Here is a 21,009-nt window from a genome sequence, read left to right as displayed (position 1 = left end):
CTATTCTTTGGTACTCTGCGTTCAGAGGGATATATCTTTCCTTTTCTCCTTTGCCTTTCACTTCTCTTCTTTTCTCAGCTATTTTCAAGGCCTCCTCTGACAACCATTTTGCCTTTTTTACATTTCTTCTTCTTGGGGATGGCTTTGATCACTGCTTCCTATACAATGTTATGAACCTCCATTCATAGTTCTTCAGGTACTCTATCAGATCTAATCCCTTGAATCTATTTGTTACTCTACTGTATAATTGTAAGGGATTTAATTTAGGTCATACCTGAATGTTCTAGTGGTTTTCCATACTTTCTTTGATTTAAGTCTGAAGTTTTCAATTAAGGAGTTCATGATCTGAGCCACAGTCAGCTCCTGGTCTTGTTTTTGCTGACTGTATAGAAATTCTCCATCTTTGGCTGCAAAGAATATAATCAATCTGATTTTGGTATTGACCATCTGGTGATGTCCATGTGTAGAGTCTTCTCTTGTTTTGTTGGAAGAGGGTGTTTGCTATGACCAGTGCGTTCTCTTGGCAAAATTCTGTTAGCCTTTGCCCTGCTTCATTTTGTACTCCAAAGTCATATTTGCCTATTTCTACAGGTATCTCTTGACTTCCTACTTTTGCATTCCAGTCCCCTCTGATGAAAAAGACATCTTTTTTTTGGGGGGGGGTTAGTTCTAGAAGGTCTTGTACGTCTTCATAGAACTGTTCAACTTTAGCTTCTTTGGCATTAGTGGTTGAGGCCTAGACTTGGATTACTGTGATATTGAATGGTTTGCCTTGGACACAAACAGAGATCATTCTGTTGTTTTTGAGATTGGACCCAAGTACTGCATTTCAAACTCTTGTTGACTATAAGGGCCACTCTATTTATTCTAAGGGATTCTTGCCCACAGTAGTAGATATTATGGTCTTCTGAATTAAATTTGTCCATTCCAGTCCATTTTAGTTCACTGATTCCTAAAATGTCAATGTTCACTCTTGCCATCTCCTGTTTGACCACTTCCAATTTACCTTGATTCATGGGCCTAACATTCCAGGCTTCTATGCAATATTGCTCTTTGCAGCATTGGACTTTACGTCCATCACCAGTCTCATCCACAACTCCGTGTTGTTTTCACTTTGGCTCCACTTCTTCTCTTTCTGGAGCTATTTCTCCATTCTTCTCTAGTAGCATATTGGGTACCTACTGACCTGGGGAGTTCATTTTTCAGTATCCTATCTTTTTGCCTTTTCATACTGTTCATGGGGTTCTCAAGGCAAGAATACTGAAGTGGTTTGCCATTCCCTTCTCCAGTGGACCACGTTTTGTCAGAACTCTCCACCATGACCCATCTGTCTTGGGTGGCCCTACATGGCATGGCTCATAGTTTCATTGAGTTAAACAAGGCTGTGTTCCAAGTGATCAGTTTGGTTAGTTTTCTGTAACTATGGTTTCCACTCATGTCTACATCAAGTTATAATTCTTCTTTATATTATGTTCTGTGTTATGACCATGTTGTGTCTGGCAGGGAGACTGAATGAGAGCCCTAAGTTCAGAGATGAATATCAGAGTCCCAGCTGTTCTGTTGCCTTAGGCTGTCATTAAAGAACCCAAGATCTGAGTCCCACATGAAAATTTCAGGGGAAGCAGGGGAGGCTATGAGCTGTCCAGGTGCGTTTGATTGGAAGAATCCAACAAGAACAAGGAAACTCTCTGGGACACAGTAAAAAAGCAGAGAGAGAGGCCCAGCAGATGCAAGCCACTGTTAGTCACACACTCGGCAGGCAGGCATGGCGCTTTCACGTACGTTAGTTCTGTAAATCTTACTAATTTGAACTTAAGGATGGTGGTCCTTTAGCCGGCAAGTCACTCTGGGAGCCTTAGGATTCACGTTTGTTCAGAAAGCTTTACAAGTGGATCCCTCTTCTGTTTGTCATGCATCTTTTTAAAAAAAATTATTTATTTATTTACTTGGCTGTGCCGGGTCTTATTGTGTGGCATGTGGGATCTAGTTCCCCTACCAGGAACTGAACCTGGGCCCTTTAGTGGTAAAGCTTGAAGTCTTAGCCACTGGACCACCAGGGGAGTCCGTGCCATATACCTTTTTACTAGATCTCTCCCAGAGCTGTTTCTCTTGTAAAGGAAAATACCACATGTCCTTAGGGACAAAAGTTAATGCATTTACTATCTGAGGAGTCAATGATTAAATCCATGTTAAAAATATACATATGTCAGTCACATTAACTGAGAAAGGAAAGCAGTTGGTTGTTTAGGTAGACGGACAAAAATGAAGTATAAGCCTCTTGCTGATTCTAGACATGTGGTATGTAACAGACCTTCCGAGAATTCACTGCGTTAGAAGACCAAATCTAGGCCTTGACTTTTTAACAGCCTTCAGAAATTCTTTTTCCAAATCTCCAGGCTTACCCCTTTCAGTATTTCTCTGACTCAGAGGCTGGAATGTCATGAGAAATTCCTTTGCACATTGTGAATCTATTGCCCTGATTTGCGCATGTAAGCTTTATTGCTCCTTCTCTATTAATTTGTTTTCTACTTTAACAATAACCATTTATTCTGTTTGCGCCTTTTAGCCTGGTATATTATTGTGTTTAAATCTCCATTTCATCTCTTTCAACACCAGCGCTGTTAGTCATGTTCTGATCTTTGTAAAACTGTAGACTTAAGTTTCAAAGAAAAAGAAAAAAAGGAAATGGTATGATATATTCTTTGTTCTGAATTACTTAAGAGATCTCTTACACAGATACAATAGAAAATTAGGCTCATTTCTAAAGCAAAGAAATGAGAAAGAGAAAGGGTAGTGCAGCATTTACACACAGAATCTAACGACTGTCTATCCAAAATGGAACTTTGCTTAAAAGGCCCAGTTATGGGATTGTTGCGGGATGAATAACTCAAAAGAAAATTTTAAAAAGATAAGCCAATGCTGGTCCTCAAGTGTTTTTTGTTTTGTTTTTGAGTGAGAAACAAAATCTGTTTAAACCTGTTTTGGTTCTTAAATGTTTCTTCTGTTACAGTATTTGAGTAGTAGTGAGCTAGCTGTTGGATTTTTTTCTATTGTTTAGAATCCAAATGGAAAGATATGAGCAGGTTTTAAATGAAAACAAATACAGATGTATCTATCAGTCACCATCTGACAGGGGCAGCTATTTTCAAGTATTCCAAATGGCTGACTCAGGCTAGGTTTATCTCCTGAATCTCCTCTGACTAGACTAGATCCTTCTCCCTACACGTCCAAATCCAACACTCCAGTCAGGCCTCCAGCACTTCTTGCTTTGACTTTGCCATAGTCTTCTAACTGGTTCCTCTGACCCCAGTCAGATCCCTTTAAGCCTCACTCCACATGCTGCCAGTGTGCTGTTTATGAAACACAAATTGGACTCCTCAGCAGGTACCTCAGAAGTTGGCTTTAACCCTGGCTCCTCAGCATTCAGGTCCCAAGTGATCTGGACTGGCCTATCTCTCCACCATTATCTTGACATGGGTGTTGTATGTGTGTATGTGTGTGTCTGTATGTGCTTAGTTGCTCAGTCATTCACGTCCAGGTCTTTGTGACGCCAAGGACTGTAGCCCACTAGGCCTCTCTGTTCATGGAATTTTGAGGCAAGAATATCGAAGTGGGTTCCATTGCCTACTCCAGGGGATATTCCCGACCCAGGGATTGAACCCGTGTCTCCTGCATTGGCAGGCGAGTTCTTTACCACTGAGCCACGTGGCAAGTCTGACATGTGCATCATATTCTGACAATTCTAGGATATTACTTGGAGTAGTCTTTTTATCTTTGACTGACTGGAACATTCCTTCAGTACCACTTTCTGGAAAGCAACCAGGCAATTTGAATTTGTAACCTTAGAAACAAAGAAATGATCTGAAATGTAACTAAGGTCCACACACACATAGCTATTTATCACAGCCTTATTTGTAACAGCAAAAGAAGTACATGGGTATGGAGGAGGAAATGACATAACTGTCCCAAAACAAATTACGGCACAGGGGATATTATATATCAATTAAAAATGACACTGAGAAAGTTTTAAACACATGGAAAATGTTTATTGTAGAAAGGACTTAAGGTGACTGGAGAGATGCAGATATCCAAAGGGATGCCGAAAAAAAAAAAAAAAAAAGGCAGAAGAAGAAAAATAAGAATAGAAACATAAAACAGAGTCAGGGATGAAGCTAAAAAATCCCTTTTGGCTATGGGCTGGACTACAGATTTGGCTGTTGGCTTTCTATCAACAAAACATTGGAAAAAATCTGGAAAACAGCACAATTTTGTATCCACAGCATAAAAACATTCTCCCATTCAGGAGAAAGGTAGGTATTATATGTGTGAACTGCTCTGGTGAGTCCTCACAATGAAATCAGAGTAGAAAATCCTAACAAGAGCTACAATGGCAAAATTCCTAAGATTGCTTCTTACAGTAATTCCTGAAAAAATCAGTGGCAATTGCCCTAGTTAACTCTCCTGTAAAAAGCGAATATGAGATAGTGTACCTTCTTAATTTTCTGTGAATTTACTTTGTTATAGAAATCCTTTTGAGAGAAACAGAAGACAGAATTATACTTCAGTGTAATTTTAAAGTCATACTTCTGATACACTTAATGAGTTTAAATTTGTACTCACTAAAAAAGTACCCAAGGTCCAGTTAATCTAGCTGGATAATCAAAAACAGACATCAGAATGAATGATTAAGGGGCAGGAGTAGAAGTAGGGAGATCAGGGAGAAGGCTATTGCAGAAAGCCAGAGAAGAATAGATGGTGGTAACGATGTCAGTAATAGTAAGAGGAACAGTAACAGTTCTAATAATAAGAGTAGCATCGTATTAGTATTGTAATAATAGTAAAAACGGGGCTTCCCAGGTGGTTCAGTGGTAAAGAACTTGCCTGCCAATGCAGGAGATACAAATTCAATCCCTGGGTTGGGAAGATCCTCTGGAGAAGGAAATAGCAACCCACCCCAGTATTCTTGCCTGGAGAATCCCATGGAGAGAGGAGCCTGGCGGGCTACATTCCATGGGGTCACAAAGAGTCAGGCACAATTGAGCAACCAAACCACAACAAATAGCACTAATAACAAAACCAGAAATATGCAGAATTACCATTCACCATCCATTTTTGAATTGAATATATAAAAACCAATTTTTAGCTAAGCAACTTAAATTAGATTCTTGAGTCAAAATCTAATTCGTCCATTGACATTGTCTTCTGTTAATAAAAATCAAGCCTAAATTAAAACACACACACACACACACACACACACACAACTCCAGACTGGGGGAATGGAGAGTTAATAATATTATTAATGTTTAACGGCTACAGACTTTCAGTTTGGAAAGATGAAGTTCTTGTGGAGATGAATGTGCTGAGGACTGTGCTGTAATCCACTGAAATATAAACTTAAAAATGGTTAAAATGGTGGGGGAGGTTCAAGAGGGAGGTGACATAGGTGTACCTATGGCTGATTCATGTTGATATGTGGCAGAAAGGAACATAACACTGTAAAACAATTATCCTCCAAATATCCTCCTTTTAATTTATATCCACAATTATCCTCCTTTTTATTTATTTAAAAATAAATAAATCTCATTAAAAAAGGGCTAAAATGATCAACTGTATGCTACATATATTTTACCACATGCACACATACACACTCCCTTCCAGAAATCTCTAACGGGTGAGCTTGTTCAGGACAAAACAATCCTATTGTGAAGGCTGAGGAGTCCAACAAGCCATGGACCTGCAGAGCCGCTCGCTGACCTCGTTCCCTGGCTCCAAAATACAAAGACCCTAGAAAAAGTGCTGGGAGTATTGACAACAGCGCCACCTACAGAAGCCTCCAGGAAGCACCATCTACAAATCGTAACTACAGAAGGCAATCGGTAAGTACATTTTGTGTACGAACTGGTTAAATGCTTGAGGCGCAGCTATCTAAGATATTAACTTGGGTTTTAGAGGATTTTATTTGTAATCCAACTGTGACAATAATAAGCCAGCAAGACACACAGCCTCCACGGGCCATTATTATCCAGACAAACTCTATTGTCTGTCTAGGCTAAACTGCTTTTCTCTCTCAGGGGCTGGGATGACGAGACATGAATAGCTCATCGATGGGTTACTAAGGAATGAGATAAAGGGAGTTAGGACACACTCAGGTTTTACCTTAGTGGACAATTCTGATGGGCCCACAAAAGTGGCCCTGATTCTTGAGGAGTAAGAGCCAACATTCAGGGTGTTTGGTTGATTTATTCAACTCAGATTTTGATCAGCTTCTGCCTAAGGAGTTGGAAGGTCAAAATGAGCCACAGATAACTTAGTACTATTTCTAGCAAATTCTTTCAATGCTAAGTGAAAACAGCAGGATATTAAAAGAGAAAGTGAAAGTGAATGTCGCTCAGTCTTGTCCGACAAAAATTTTTGCAACCCCACAGACTATACAGCCCATGGAATTCTCCAGGCCAGGATGCTGGAGTGGGTAGCCTTTCCCTTCTCCAGGGGATCTTCCCAACCCAGGGATCAAACCCAGGTCTCCCACATTGCAGGTGGATTCTTTACCAGCTGAGCCACAAGGGAAGCACTGAAAGAGCAGGATATTAATTGCTGTTGACAGCAGTATGTCAAACTTATACAAAACAGGCACAGCAAATAAAAGGAAATGATAAAAGTGTCAGCAGTGGATCCCTGTATGAGGAAGTTACACAGATGATTAAATATTTATCCTTTGACAAATTTTCTAAAATGAGGATGTAAAGGGCAAAACAATCATGGTTAGAAAATATGAGGACATCTCATTTGTTTCTGTGCTGTGTTTGCTCAGTCGTGTCTGACTCTGTGCGACCCCATGGACTATATAGCCCACCAGTCTCCTCTGTCCATGGGATTCTTCAGGCAAGAATACTGGAGTGGGTTGCCGTTTCCTCCTCTAGGGGATCTTCCTAAGCCAGGGACTGAACCCATGTCTCCTGCATTGCAGGTGGATTCTTTACTGACTGAGCCATCAGGGAAGCCCCTTTAAATCTACAGAGCCTTTCTTAACTTCCTGTGCCTGGTACTAGTTCCTCCAGATTTCTAATTTGTTTTGTTATTACTGTTGTGTATATGACCCTCTGTGCTGTGACCAGTTAGTTAAATCCCCACCTCTCTCTCACTAGCCTGACTCCCTTTCAAGCAGGGACCATGCCATCTATCTTTTCATTTCTCGTACTTCACACTATTCCTGGTAAACAGTTGCTACAAAAGAAATGTTTGTGGTTTCAAATAAAGCATTTAGGTACTAAAAAGAATATGGCAAGGGTCTGCTTATTGCCAAGGAGCTTTATAATTTTTCCTGAATTGTAGGGCAGAGTTTGCAAACAAAGGGAAAGACAGTAGATGAAACTAATATCTTCCCAAATTAGTGACAATGCTTTTAGCAGTAAAATAGCAATAGGAAAGGACTGTATAGGCAACTTAGAGAAAGCATGTGTACATTGCTTTGTTTTTATTTTTTATTTTTAATCTTTTTTTTTTTTTGCCTTGCCTTGTGTGGGATCTTAGTTCCATCACCAGGGCTTTAACCCTGCATTGGAAGGGTGGAGTCTTTACCACTGGACCACAAGGGAAATTCTGCTTTGTTTTTTAAAAAAATGGCAAACAGGGCCTTTTGCTCTGCCCAAGGAGATCATGCTCTTTCTGAAACACTGCATTTGAAATTGGGTAGTTAAATAGATTGAGATGAATAACCATTGAAGGACAGTTCAGACACCATAGGATAAAAGCCACGGAAGACTCAGAAAGCCCAGCTTATTCTCTGGACAAGAGAAGGCAACAGAACTTCAGGAAGATCTCTTTTGTGGCTAAAAATCATAACTGCAAGTTCAAACCTGAGTCACAAAAGCCAGCCTAAAAATACAGTGAATTGTATGCTTTGGCATAGGTATGCTACAGCAAAACCGGAGTTCCTTGGAAAATATCTTAGTGGTATATTAGGATCAACTCCAAACCTCAAAAGTTAGACCTGAGGTGTTCTGTGTGCGACTGTGGGTCCCTCCCTCACATTAAATGTGTGTGTCTAGGCTCACCCCACGGATAGGCTTGCCTTCAAGCGCTAGAGAAGGACCCGACTTAGAAAGAACAAAGGGGAAGAAGTAGTCCATGAAGATGTGCACAATTTAACTTGAACAATTACCATGAATACAAAGAGGAAGAATCATTTATTAATTCATCCTAATTGTGCAAGTGCCTTTAAAAGAGACACAGTCAAGAGGATGATCTTGCAAAAGTCACGGTGCAAGTGATGCGTGATTTGGAAAGACTCTGTGAATGGTAACCATAGGGAAGAGGCGCCCAGCATGTCAGGAATTAAGAGGCCACAATAAAGAGGGGGAGAGAAGAGAGACAATATACTGGAACATTTTTTAAAACAGTTTTCATTCCAAGGAGATGCAAAGAATTCTGTGGATGAGTCAGCCTGGAAATAATGGGAAAGAGAGTCTACGAGGTTCATAGGAGCAAAGGCTTAATAATGCCCCAGAGGAAATTATCTAGCAAAAAGCAAATGCCAGTGCATTTGTTTGATAACATCCATTAGTGCAAACTGTCTGGCAGAGACCAGCAACAGGCATAAAAATATCTTGATTTTAAAAGCTGCATGGAAAAATTGGAGGAGCGCTTCAAAGAGTAGGACTGGGTGGCTCCTCTAAGATCAAACACTAACTATAACCTGAGTTTTTTTTTTTTTTGTTATTTAAAGCAGGGCCCACAGGAAGGAATAAAGACAGATGGACAGTGAGGAACTTGAAGCAGAAAGAATGAAGGAATGAACGGAGAAACAAATGATGACTCAATAAAGAGGAGCCTGAGGCCAAACTGAACTGACCTGGGGCAAGAACGTGAAAGAAAGAAAGTGAAGTCGCTCAGTCCTGTGTGACTCTTTGCGACCCCGTGGACTGTAGCCCACCAAGCTCCTCCATCCATGGAATTTTCTAGGCAAGAGTACTGAGTGGGCTGCCATTTCCTTCTCCAGGGGATCTTCCCGACCGAGGGATTGAACCCTGATCTCCTGCATTGCAGGCGGATTCTTTACCCTGTGAGCCACCATGAATGTGCTGGGGCAAGAGCTAGCATAAATAAAATGAAAGTTCCTAAAGATTTGTGTGTGTGTGACAAATATTAAAGTGCTATTTTTGTCTTGGTTAATATTTCCACAAAAATACTATAAAAGGAGATCTGGAAAAATATACTACAGCCATCTAAATACTGCAAAAGCAATGTAATTTGTCATAATTAAAAACTGAAATCAGCCAAATGGTTCACAACAGGAGGATGGTAAATTACACTGTGGTACATTTATGACCTGGATATTATGTAGCCTCTAGCAATTATATGCAGTCACATGAAATATACTCATGAAAGAGCCCTCAGTGAATAAGCTGTTTTATAAAATATGAATGACGGAGCTAAAGTAAGCCTAAAGATGTCCTTAAAACAGATTTTCTTAATTACATTTGTAAAGTTCTTTTGATATTCAGGGAAAAGATGACACTGACCTTTAATTTTAGCTTTGGCTATTTTTTATTAGTAGGAGCCTCACAAGGCGCTAAGCCATCTCCAAAGGAAAGTAAAAGCAAGTACTTTCCTTGCCTATAGCTAGGAGGCTTTATAAAACTCCTAATAAAATACGGCAGAGAGGAACGATACTATCTGGAGAGGCTCTCTGCAGTTCACTTATCACCATTCTTGGCCAGCGTTTCAGAAATCACCAAGCAAATACCAAGTATAATGTCTAGGGAGAGAACTTATTTATAGTACCCTCATATGAAGGACGCTGCCAAGTATTGATGTATCCCAGTTTATGACTTGTTCTAGAGATGGTCAAGCATCTCTAAGGAAAGCGAATCCCGCTTGAAGGCTTCAGCTGGGGCCACCAGAGTGCACTTTCCACAGGCCTGTTTTCCTACCGATCAATTTGCGTGAAAGCATTTCAAGCCCATTCACTCCCCTTGGAGTGCGTGCATCTATTTGAGTATCTTGTTCCTTTTTGTCACTTCTCTGTCATTTTGGGATTATTAAACTCATTCCTCTAAGGCATGATTTCTTCTGTGTTTCTAATAAATAGTTCTTAGCATTGCATTGTTTTATGACCAAATGAATTGTTTTATATCTTGGCGGTATCTGTTTTCTACTTTAGTTACTTAAATACTCTGAGAATTTTTAAAGGCAGGATTTCTAAGAGAAGAATATTTCTCTAAGGCAGAATTTAATTTGTATTTTTAGGACACTTGCATAGATGCAAAAACACTAAAGAAGCTTTAAGCAACTTTAAGATATTTTATCGAAGTATTTAAGTTTATTTAATTTGAATTGTATAAAAAGAATCTATAGACGGACTAGAGTTCTATGAGAATCACCCAGGCAGTTTTCCAACTACATCTGTTGACATTCTTCTACTCTAGATCCTAGAAGTGTGGGGGTTACTGTCACATTCTCTTTTTGTCAACAAAAAATAAAGGAAAAGGAAATCTGCCTTTGGCTTCCTGCCCACTCCTGACTATAGTCTGGTTGCTGATCCCTTCATGATCACCCAGAAGACATTTTTAAGAGTTTATTATTTTAATAAAATAGCACTTGTAAAAGCGGGGATGATTTTGAGTATTACAGGTCTGCTGTTAAGAAAAACTTGAACTTGGAGCTACATGGTCCAACTGTGCATCATGAGGTTCTAGGTCACAGAGCCTTAGTTTGGTATGAAGAGGATGGGAAAACAGTGCTAATTTCACAGGACAGAATGTTTCCAAGGAGAAAGGTTATACGAAACGAATCAAGAGTGCTGGTTGTTTCTTCCTGAACCCCAGCCGTGTTTGGGCAGACTGACCTTGCAGGGCTAGGCCAAGCAGGTCGGAACCAGAGAGGCCAGCAGACACTCTCCACACAGGCCCCAGTCAGAAGCAGGCAGCTAGCCACTCACCGGCAGGGCAAGATCCGGACGATATCGTTGGGCTTGTACCCCTCAATACAAACGGCACAGTTGTCAAAATCCGGCTCCATTTCCTGCAACACAGAAAGCACAGATGAGCCTGCTTTGCGAGCTTCAACTTCTGTAAACACACAAGCAACAAGCCAAAGGAGAGCTTGCCTGGAGCAGAGCTTTCAATTCTCTCGAAGCTGGCTGTCTTAATCCATAATTTATTATGCACTGGTTTAGTTTCTAGTCCTTCCAACCTCCATTTTTTGTTTCCTGGTTCCACGCCAAGAGCTTTGACAAGGAAATCGTTTTTTAATGTACCATTACTAATCATGCTACTTATTATAATCAGAGGTGACATAGCAAAGTCTCAAGGATGAGAGAAATGCTATTCATGGGGACTCATCAAAATGATATTTAATCTATCATTCCTCGGAAATCTAATGTATACAACTCTAAAATAGTGGTTCCAGCTTTCTTTTCAAATACTTAAATCTCTTTCAACACCCTGTAATACGTTACTTATGTAACAGTCCTTGTTCTTTTATTATTCTGTTTGAGGAGGAAAAAAGTACTGAAAAAACATGCTTTAAATTTAGTGATGCTTTTAAAATGAATTTTATCCTATTAAGCTCAAAGGTATTTTTATATACTGAAAACCAGTAGCACCTAATTAGTGAGACAAATCAATTATTCACACTAGAGACAACACCTCAAATACAAGTAGAGCTGTGAATCTCTCACAGTGGCTCAAGGAGCCCCACATTCATGGACTGCAATCCACTGCTCTAAAGTTTCTCCTGGGGGAAAAATTCTCCTGGGGAGAACGGAGGTCTTTAGAGGTCTGCGGGCCCTGACCAGCTTGCATCGTGGTCCTTCCTTAGGCTATGCTTCTGCTTTTGGCTTTATGTCATCATCCTACAGCTAGAGAGTTCTAGAATGACTGTCCTGGAATGAGTTCTGCTGTCATAACTTTGGGGTTCTGGAAACTCGGTTTCAGGGGGACTAACTATGCTTCTTGCACTTTTTAAATTGTTGTTTAGTTAGAGTCGGACACGACTGAAGCGACTTAGCAGCAGCAGCAGCAGCAGTTGCTAAATCATGTCCGACTCTTTGTGACCCCAAGGACTGTAGCCTGCCAGGCTCCTCTGTTCATGGAATTCTCCAGGCAAGAATACTGAAGTGAGTTGCCATTTCCTTCTCCAGTGGATCTTCCTGACCCAGGGACTGAGCCCACGTCTCCTGCATTGCGTTAGATTCTTTACCACTGAGCCATCAGCATTAACTGCAGACTTAAGTGGAATACATCACTTAGCACCTAAAAATGCTTTTCGTGCAAGGATTCATGGAAAAGTTTTCTTAAGTCATAATTCCAGGAACAGGCATTTCATTTTTATCTAGTGGGACACTGGAATAAGGTACTCAGATTCGTTTGAATATTGAATATTTTCTCCTTTGCACTGGCTGCCAGAAAGCCCCAACCTAAATTTTGGACCCATGTCTGCTTTTCATTTCAGGTAATGAATCTGTGTACTATTTCATCCTGGTTTTATCTACTTTTCCTAAATTTACTTTTTAATTTCTCATATTTTTTCTCCAATGACTTTACGGTCCCATTGCATGCATTTTACAAACTGCCTTAAATTATATTTAATAACAGTGGGCATAATAACAGATGCTTATAGGAAAACTATTAGCATGTATTTCCCTCCCTCATCTTCTTATCTACATTGGTTGCTAGGAAACTCAGAAGCTTTAAATAGCTCCTCATCAAAAAGAAAAGACTTTGCCAACAAAGGTCCATATAGCCAAAGCTATGGTTTTTCCAGCAGTCATATACAGATGTGAGAGTTGGACCATAAAGAAGGCTGAGTACCAAAGAATTGATGCTTCTGAACTGTGGGGTTGGGGAACACTCTTGAGAGTCCCTTGGACTGCAAGAAGATCAAACCTATCAGTCCCAAAGGAAATCAACTCTGAATATTCATTGGAAGAACTGATGCTGAAACTGAAGCTCCAATACTTTGGCCACCTGATGCAAAGAGCCAACTCATTGGAAAAGACCCTGATGCTGGGAAAGATTGAGGGCAGGAGGTAAAGGGGGTGACAGAGGATGATTTGGTTGGACAGCATCACCATCAACTCAGTGGTCGAGTTTGAGCAAACTCCGGGAGACAGTGAAGGACAGGGAAGCCTGGCATGCTGCAGTCCACTGGGTCGCAAACAGTCAGACATGACTTTAGCAACTGAACAACAGCAACAACAAAAAGAAAAGAGGCTGTTACCTTGTCACCCTTCTTGATGGTCCTGACCTGGAGCTTGCTGATTGCTTTCTTTGCTGCATCTCCCAGTCGACGCTGAAAAACCAAAAGCTGCTTGTTAGTAATAAAGACTTCTCATTCTTAACTTCGTGTCTGATAGCATTCAGTAAACCATGGCAGCTATCTCTGAAATCATGCACAAGTGGCAGGAATGTTAACGAAGATGGCTGGAGGAGATGGGGCAGTGACCTCTGTGCAAAGTGGCTTGGCTCACTGTGGTCTATTAAAGAGTTCAGTCATAGAGAGAAGCTCTTCATGCCTGATGTTAAGCAAACGGAAGATGACATGGGAAGATTCTGTCCCACAGCGACTCCAGTGCAGGTTGTATCCATGCAGAGAAGAAGAAAAGTTCCATAATTTGCCCTACTCTAGCCATTCAGTTTGTGACATGGAGATAGCCAGTCTGGAGTAGTTGGAATAGTTTTCATCTTTTGTTCAAAATCAGGGTTTATTGCTTTCATATTCCTTTCAATTTGGAATTTTACGCAGTTTGCTTTGCTATATATATATATATATCCAACCTAGACTTATATTTGGTTTGTACTATTCTATCTAGCATCATCGACTCAACGGACACAAGTCTGAGCAAACTTCGGGAGATAGTGAAAGACAGGGAAGCCTGGCGTGCTGCAGTCCATGGGGTCACAGAGTCAGACACAACTTAGTGACTGAACAACAACAAATTCTATCCCATCACTTTCTTATATGCCAATTTCATCTCCATTGTGTGTGTGAGTATACACATAGGAAGATACATAAAGTATACATACTCAGTTAGCTAATAATTATAAAGTGAACACCTGAGTAACTACCATCACTCATGTTAAGAAACAATGTATTATGTACTCTTTTTTTTTTAATAGAGAAAGTTACTATCCTAATGACTCCTGCAGTAATGCAACAATAGAGCAATTTGGAAGAGTGGGAGAGGGAGAAGATGGGGAGAGAATTATATTTTAATCTTTCAAGGAAAAAAATCAGTTTGCTTGTGTGCTTGTGAATTTTCCACATGTTGTTATCTTCTAGTTTGTGACAGATGTGCGTTTGCAGCAGTGAAACATACTTGAAGGACTAAGATAAATGGGGCAAACATTTAAACAGAATAAGTACTTGTTTTCACTAACTTTGTTCCTTTTGAAATAACACTCAAGCTTCTCTCTCTTCTTTAAAATAGCACATACTACCCTGGTGACTCAGTGGTACAGAATCTGCCTGCCAAAGCAGGAAACATGGGTTCAATCCCTGGGTCAGGAAGATCCCCTGGAGGAGGAAATGGCTACCCACTCCAGGACTCTTGCCTGGGAAATCCTATGGACAGAGGAGCCCAGCAGGCTACAGTCTTTGGGGTTGCAAAGAGCCAGACATGACTGAGCAACTGAGCATGTGATGAACAGTTAACATATCCTAAGTACCATGCTAAAACTTTATATACAATATCAGCTTTCCCTTACAACAACCCCATGAGAAAAATATTATTTTATAGAATGAACTGGGACTTAAGTAAACTGTTTAATATCACAGAGTTAGGACAGGTAAGCAAAACTTACATATATGTCTTTTGAGGAGAAAAAGGATCATATTTCGGCAGAGATTGATGAAGGATATAAAGTCTGCACTTCCAAGGGGAAGAAGAGATGATCTAGACAGCTGGAAAATATGGAAAACCAGCTTCTGAGATATAGATGATAACTAAGGGACCTGGTAGAACTAGGTTTTGTGTTGTTTTTTTTTTTCTATAGGAGTTCTGGACTGACAAAATAAAAGGAAAAGCGCTGTAAAGTTTTAAAAAAAATGCTATGACCATTTGCAGGCAGCCAAACCTTGTCAATATAAGCATGTTTCCATTTCTTCTCAAGTGACATGAAAATCAGGAATACTGACTTCTGGATAAAACCATTGTCTCATTTTCAACAATTTTCAAACAACTAGTTTGGATTTCTAAAATGCAAACTAATCAGAGAAAGACATAAACATTCTTAATAAAATGGCCCAAATAAGGTAGTTGTTACTTCCACAGTTGATCTCTTAAATCTTTGGGTTTTTAACTGCACTGTGTATCAGTGAGTGGGAAGTCTATAGGCTGTGCTCAAAACAAGTCTTACACATAGTCTGAAGAGAGAATCTAGAGACTGGAACCCAAAGTCCATCACAAAACAGACTCTGTCCTTTGTGGTGCTCAGAAATGCAGTGATGTGATGCCAATAGACGGCGTGGGGACCACCTCAGGCAGACGCAGGGACCACCTCAGGTCTGTGTGGGCCTTTTGTTTCAAGTAAGGATTACTCTCCCTTCTCCAGGGGGCTCCTACAGATTTTCTCTAACCCAGCCAGATTCAAATCATATTACACCTTTCATTAAAAACTGTCAGGAGTTGAGACATCTTGATAATTAGACGCACTCATCATTTGATTGAAAATGGTAAAAGAAAATATTTACCAAGGTTATTAGTTCCTTGACAACAATGAAGATAAACAACTTTATGGAAAATAAACACAGAACCATTTATTAGAAAACTAAAGTCTGACATAAATACCAAGGATGGGAAATAATGACAGACTCCAATTCAACTCAAGATGTATAATTTAGCTAGCTCCTAAGTACTTAAGAAATCGAGAAAAATAAAGACATTCCTCTCTTGTCCTTCTCTGGATTATAAAGAGAAATGCAGTCAAGGTGAGAAAAAACTAGGAATAAGTATGCCAAAACACAGCATCAAGTCGCGCTTTTGTTCCTCCTAGTTCATTAGGTTGAATAAATCTATCGTGTGCTTAGCCACTCAGTCATGTCTGACTTTGCAATCCCATGGACTGTAGCCCTCCAGGATCCTCTGTCCATGGAATTCCACAAGCAAGAATACTGGAGTGGGTTGCCATTCCCTTCTCCAGGAGATCTTCCTGACCTAGGGCTCAAATCCAGGTTTCCTGCATTGCAGGCAGATTCTTTACATCTGAGCCACGAGGGAAATGCTAATTCTGTAATGTAACTGCCCCCCTTTTCTTCCCCGACAGCTATATTTTATAGTCATTGATTATTATCATCACCATCATAACCAAGCAGAAAAATAACTAGGTGTTTTCATGTTCTAGGTGAAGAGAGGGCATTATAGACGTAAACAGAATTGTCCCAGCCGTGTGAAGGCTCACGTGGCCACGGCTGACTCGGACACTTCCTCACTTGCTCTCCTACATAATAATGATCCTCCCAGGTCTGCTGGATGGGACAGAGATCATTGCACAGCCAGTCTAATCAATTTCTATGACGCAGATCATCCCTCCATCCGTCTAGAAAGATGGATAAAAGATGCAGACTATTTTGGTGGCCATGGTGACCCCACAAGGTGATGGCTTACAGTTGCTTATGCACACATGGCATGGGGTAAAATCACCATCACTTTTTAAAGTGAATTACTTAATTTTGGCTGTGCTGGGTCTTCATTGCTGCATGTGGGCTTTCTCTAGTTGTGGCCAGCGGGGGCTGCTCTTCACTGTGGTGTGTGGGCTTCTTTCTGCGGTGGCTTCTCTTCTTGCAGAGCATGGACTCTAGAGCGCGAGGGCTTCAGTAGTTGTGGTGCATGGGCTTAGATGCCCCATCGGCATGTGGAATCTTCCTGGACCAGGGATCGCACTGTGTCCCCTGCATTGGCATGAGGATTCTTAACCACTGGACGACCAGGGAAGTCCCAGGGTTCTTCTTTCTGGGAAGAGTTGTAGAGGAAATGGCAATGGTTGGGAGTTAGGAAACTCAGCTTTTGCTCCTGTTTCTGTTACTCACTGTGTGACTTAGGCCAAGTCACTTAAATAGTCTATGCCTTAGTTCCCCTTATTAGTAACCTTCGGTATGTAAACTTATGCTGTTTCCAGCTTTATCAGCTCATCACTGTCATCCATACAGAACAGAACTGGGAGGCAAAGATCCCTTGAGACCTGAATTATGGAAACAGAGCAAACCAATGGCTAATGACCTCACCAAATACTCTGCGAATTGCTCTGTGTCCCCTGAGGGCTCTGAGCTTCCTCCAGCCAACATCAATCAGAGACCGTTTTGGTTCCTGTTCTTTGGTTCCTGTTTCTTTATGAGACAGAAGCATCACCACCTACAGACCCTCCTTTGATGGCAGACAGCTCGCCCACTTCTATCCCCTCCCCTTTCTCTTTCCTTGTGAAATCCAAGTTTGTTTTAAATTCCACTACTTCTTTGGTTCCAACAAAACTTCAGCACCAATATATGCAAAAGAAACCCAAGGGGCATGGACCATGCATATGCAAATAATAGAAGAAGCCATTCTCAGGGAGAGGGAGCTCTTTCAAGAAAGTTTGGCTGAATGCCATTACCTGACCTCAGGTAAAACAATACAACACAGGTCTGGTTTCCTTGGATTGGCCTCAGTGGCAATACTGCTTATAAAAAAACAAAAAAAGAACCTGATTCACTTTATCTGATCTGCCCATATCTGAAGAAGCTGCTATCTACTAGAAGTCCCTTGGTTCTCAGAATGCAGATCCAGTTCTTGTGTCCAAGGTGGGATATCCTCAGAGACAGTGAGACAAAGTCCCGGCACATGGCCCAAGGCAGGCTCACTGGCCACAAAGATGGCAGGAATGCTACCCACTGGCTTTGCTTTACCACCAGAGGGTTTCTATAAGGGGCTTCCCAGGTGGCGCTAGCAATAAAGAACCTGCCTGCCAATGCAGAAGATGTAAGAGACGTGGGTTCCATCTCTGGGTCGGGAAGATTCCTTGGAGGAGGGTATGGCAACCCACTCCAGCATTCTTGCCTGGAGAATCGCATGGACAGAGGCAGGCTACAGTCCACGGGGTTGCAAAAGAGTCGGACACGACTGAAGCAACTTAGCACACAGCACTCAGGATTTCTATTAGCAGGGTAAGAATCAGTGGATAGCAGCCAAAGTGGCGCACCTGGGAAATGAGGTACCCAGGGCTTCTTAACATCCTGGTGGAAGGGGAGGGTGGCCCATGGTGCATATTGGTGCTCATGATCAAGAGTATCGGATCTGGCTCCCCAGCTCAAGGTTAAAATAGAGGTCCCCGGACACAGAGGTCATTAGTGGGTAGAATGAAGAAGACCCCTTAGCATCCTCTGGGAAGCTCCCTGAGGTGGAGAATCTCAAAATAGATATGACAAAGGGCCTAGCAACTAATCTTTATTTCCAAAGCCCCAAAGGGCCAATCTTCACATAGTAGCATGGTCGGGCGTTCCTCATGTTTCTGCTGTGACAGATGGAGGGGCTGGTGATCCTCCTCGTGGTTCAGGGCTCCTCAGGACCTATACTGAGAAGGGAGCTTGGTCATTGGAAGCCACCCTGCCTTGAAATAAAAAACCTGCTTGTGTGCCCTTGGGGAAAACAAAATCACTTAACATCTCTATTTCTCAAATTCATTACATCTAGTGTCCCCTTAAAATTCTAAATACTATGATTGGGAGTTTTGGATTGATATAGACACGTTGCTATATTTAAAATGGATAATCAATAAGGCCATAAGTATAGCACAGAGAACTCTGCTCAGTGTCATGTGGCAGCCTGGGTGGGAGGGGAGTCTGGGGGAGAATGGATCATGTATACATATGGCTGAGTCACTTCTCTGTTCACCTGAAACTATCACAACATTGTTGATCAGCTATCAGTTCAGTTCAGTTGCTCAGTCGTGTCCGACTCCTTGCGACCCCATGAATTGCAGCATGCCAGGCCTCCCTGTCCATCACCAACTCCCGGAGTTCACCCAAACTCATGTCCATCGAGCTGGTGATGCCATCCAGCCATCTCATCCTCTGTCGCCCCCTTCTCCTCCTGCCTCCAATCCCTCCCAGCATCAGGGTCTTTTCCAATGAGTCAGCTCTTCGCATGAGGGGGCCAAAGTATTGTAGTTTCAGCTTTAGCATCAGTCCTTCCAATGAACATCCAGGACTGATCTCCTTCAGAATGGACTGGTTGGATCTCCTTGCAGTCCAAGGGACCCTCAAGAGTCTTCTCCAACACCACAGTTCAAAAGCATCAATTCTTCAGTGCTCAGCTTTCTTCACAGTCCAACTCTCACATCCATACATGACCACAGGAAAAACCATAGCCTTGACTAGACGGACCTATGTTGGCAAAGTAATGTCTCTGCTTTTGAATATGCTATCTAGTTTGGTCATAACTTTCCTTCCAAGGAGTAAATGTCTTTTAGTTTCATGGCTGTAATCACCATCTGCAGTGATTTTGGAGCCCAGAAAAATAAAGTCTGACACTGTTTCCACTGTTTCCCCATCTATTTCCCATGAACTGATGGGACCAGATGCCATGATCTTCGTTTTCTGAATGTTGAGCTTTAAGCCAACTTTTTCACTCTCCTCTTTCACTTTCATCAAGAGGCTTTTCACTTCCTCTTCACTTTCTGCCATAAGGGTGGTCATCTGCATATCTGAGGTGATTGATATTTCTCCCAGCAATCTTGATTCCAGCTCGTGCTTCTTCCAGCCCAGCGTTTCTCATGATGTACTCTGCATATAAGTTAAATAAGCAGGGTGACAATATACAGCCTTGACGTACTCCTTTTCCTATTTGGAACCAGTCTGTTGTTCCATGTCCAGTTCTAGCTGTTGCTTCCTGACCTGCATATAGGTTTCTCAAGAGGCAGGTCACATGGTCTGGTGTTCCCATCTCTTTCAGAATTTTCCACTATACCCCAATGCAAAATAAAAAGGTTTTAAAAAATAAAATGGATAACCAACAAGGACCTACCACATAGCACCAGGTACTCTGTTCAGTATTGTATAATAACCTAAATGGGAAAGGAACTTGAAAAATAATAGATAACTGAGCCATGTTGCTGTATACCTACAACCAACACAACGTTGTTAATCAACTATATTCCAATATAAAATAAAAATAGAAACCATGATCCTGATATCAGGCAGTCAATTCTCAAATAGATGAGTAGAATGGCCAGGTATTCAATGCCTCCAGTCCTTATACGTGTGGTTTCTCACATGCAGCCCTTGTGGGAACCCGGGCTCTCAGGGCTGATCTGAGAGGTATCTGTGCAACGCCGGGTACGAGTCCACCCTGGTGACATCAGGGCACTACTTCCTTACAGTGCTGACCCAGGGCCATCATGAGGACTCGTGAGGAGATGGAGACGCATGGCCTAGCATGTAAAAGTAGCCTTGGCATGTGCTAGACAGTAAGCAGATGTTTTTCTTAATCATATAGAACCTTTCATGCTGTTCATGGGGTTCTCCATGTGTGAGAGTGGGCAGTGGGCTGCACCTCCCCTTCCCACACCATCGTGCCACCTTTACTCGAGTGTCTTTGCACACTTTATAGGTGAGAGTGTGATGGAAAAGGCTTTGTGTGCCTCTGCACCATTTCCTCACTTCCTCTCACCTCATTCCGCCCGGCAGGCTGGACCACTGTTCCTGTATCTGTGATTTAGATCCAGTTCCTGACTCCCAAGATTCCTAAGCTCTGCCTACACTGGACTGTCCTTCTGTTTCATGACCCTGCCCTGCCCAAGTCTCTGATTCTACTTTGCTCCAAAACCAGAGTTAGATAGCAAACACACTATTGATCCTTACAAGGTTCCAGCTCCTAACACATCAGCCTTGGTAGTATCCTAGATCCTCACTTAGCTGTCTGAGAGGGTCCCATGTATGTCTGGGTCTATGTTTGATTACGTAGCAGAGAGGTCTGGGCTTGGTCGGAGCCGAGACTCTGTTGGCTGGAATATGACATTATGAAAAGCAGCCCACCTA

At 41.7% G+C, this 21,009-nt stretch overlaps 1 protein-coding gene across 2 annotated transcripts in view; it reads right to left on the bottom strand.

The window, feature by feature from the left end:
* Nucleotides 1–21,009, bottom strand: part of RNF150 (ring finger protein 150) — a 285,623-nt gene that overhangs the window by 80,734 nt on the left and 183,880 nt on the right. For both annotated transcript variants that reach the window (XM_055549671.1, XM_055549672.1), the window contains exons 3-4: nucleotides 13,222–13,293; nucleotides 10,940–11,022 (exon numbers count right to left, since the gene is read on the bottom strand). In XM_055549671.1, coding sequence (XP_055405646.1) covers nucleotides 10,940–11,022; nucleotides 13,222–13,293 — 155 coding nt within the window. The remainder of the gene's footprint in view (nucleotides 1–10,939; nucleotides 11,023–13,221; nucleotides 13,294–21,009) is intronic.

The sequence above is a fragment of the Bubalus kerabau genome, chromosome 16 (genome assembly GCF_029407905.1).
Source record: "Bubalus kerabau isolate K-KA32 ecotype Philippines breed swamp buffalo chromosome 16, PCC_UOA_SB_1v2, whole genome shotgun sequence".
Lineage (NCBI taxonomy): Eukaryota > Metazoa > Chordata > Mammalia > Artiodactyla > Bovidae > Bubalus > Bubalus kerabau.
Note: the sequence above shows the minus strand (reverse complement) of the source record. Positions and strands in the feature narration are given on the sequence as shown.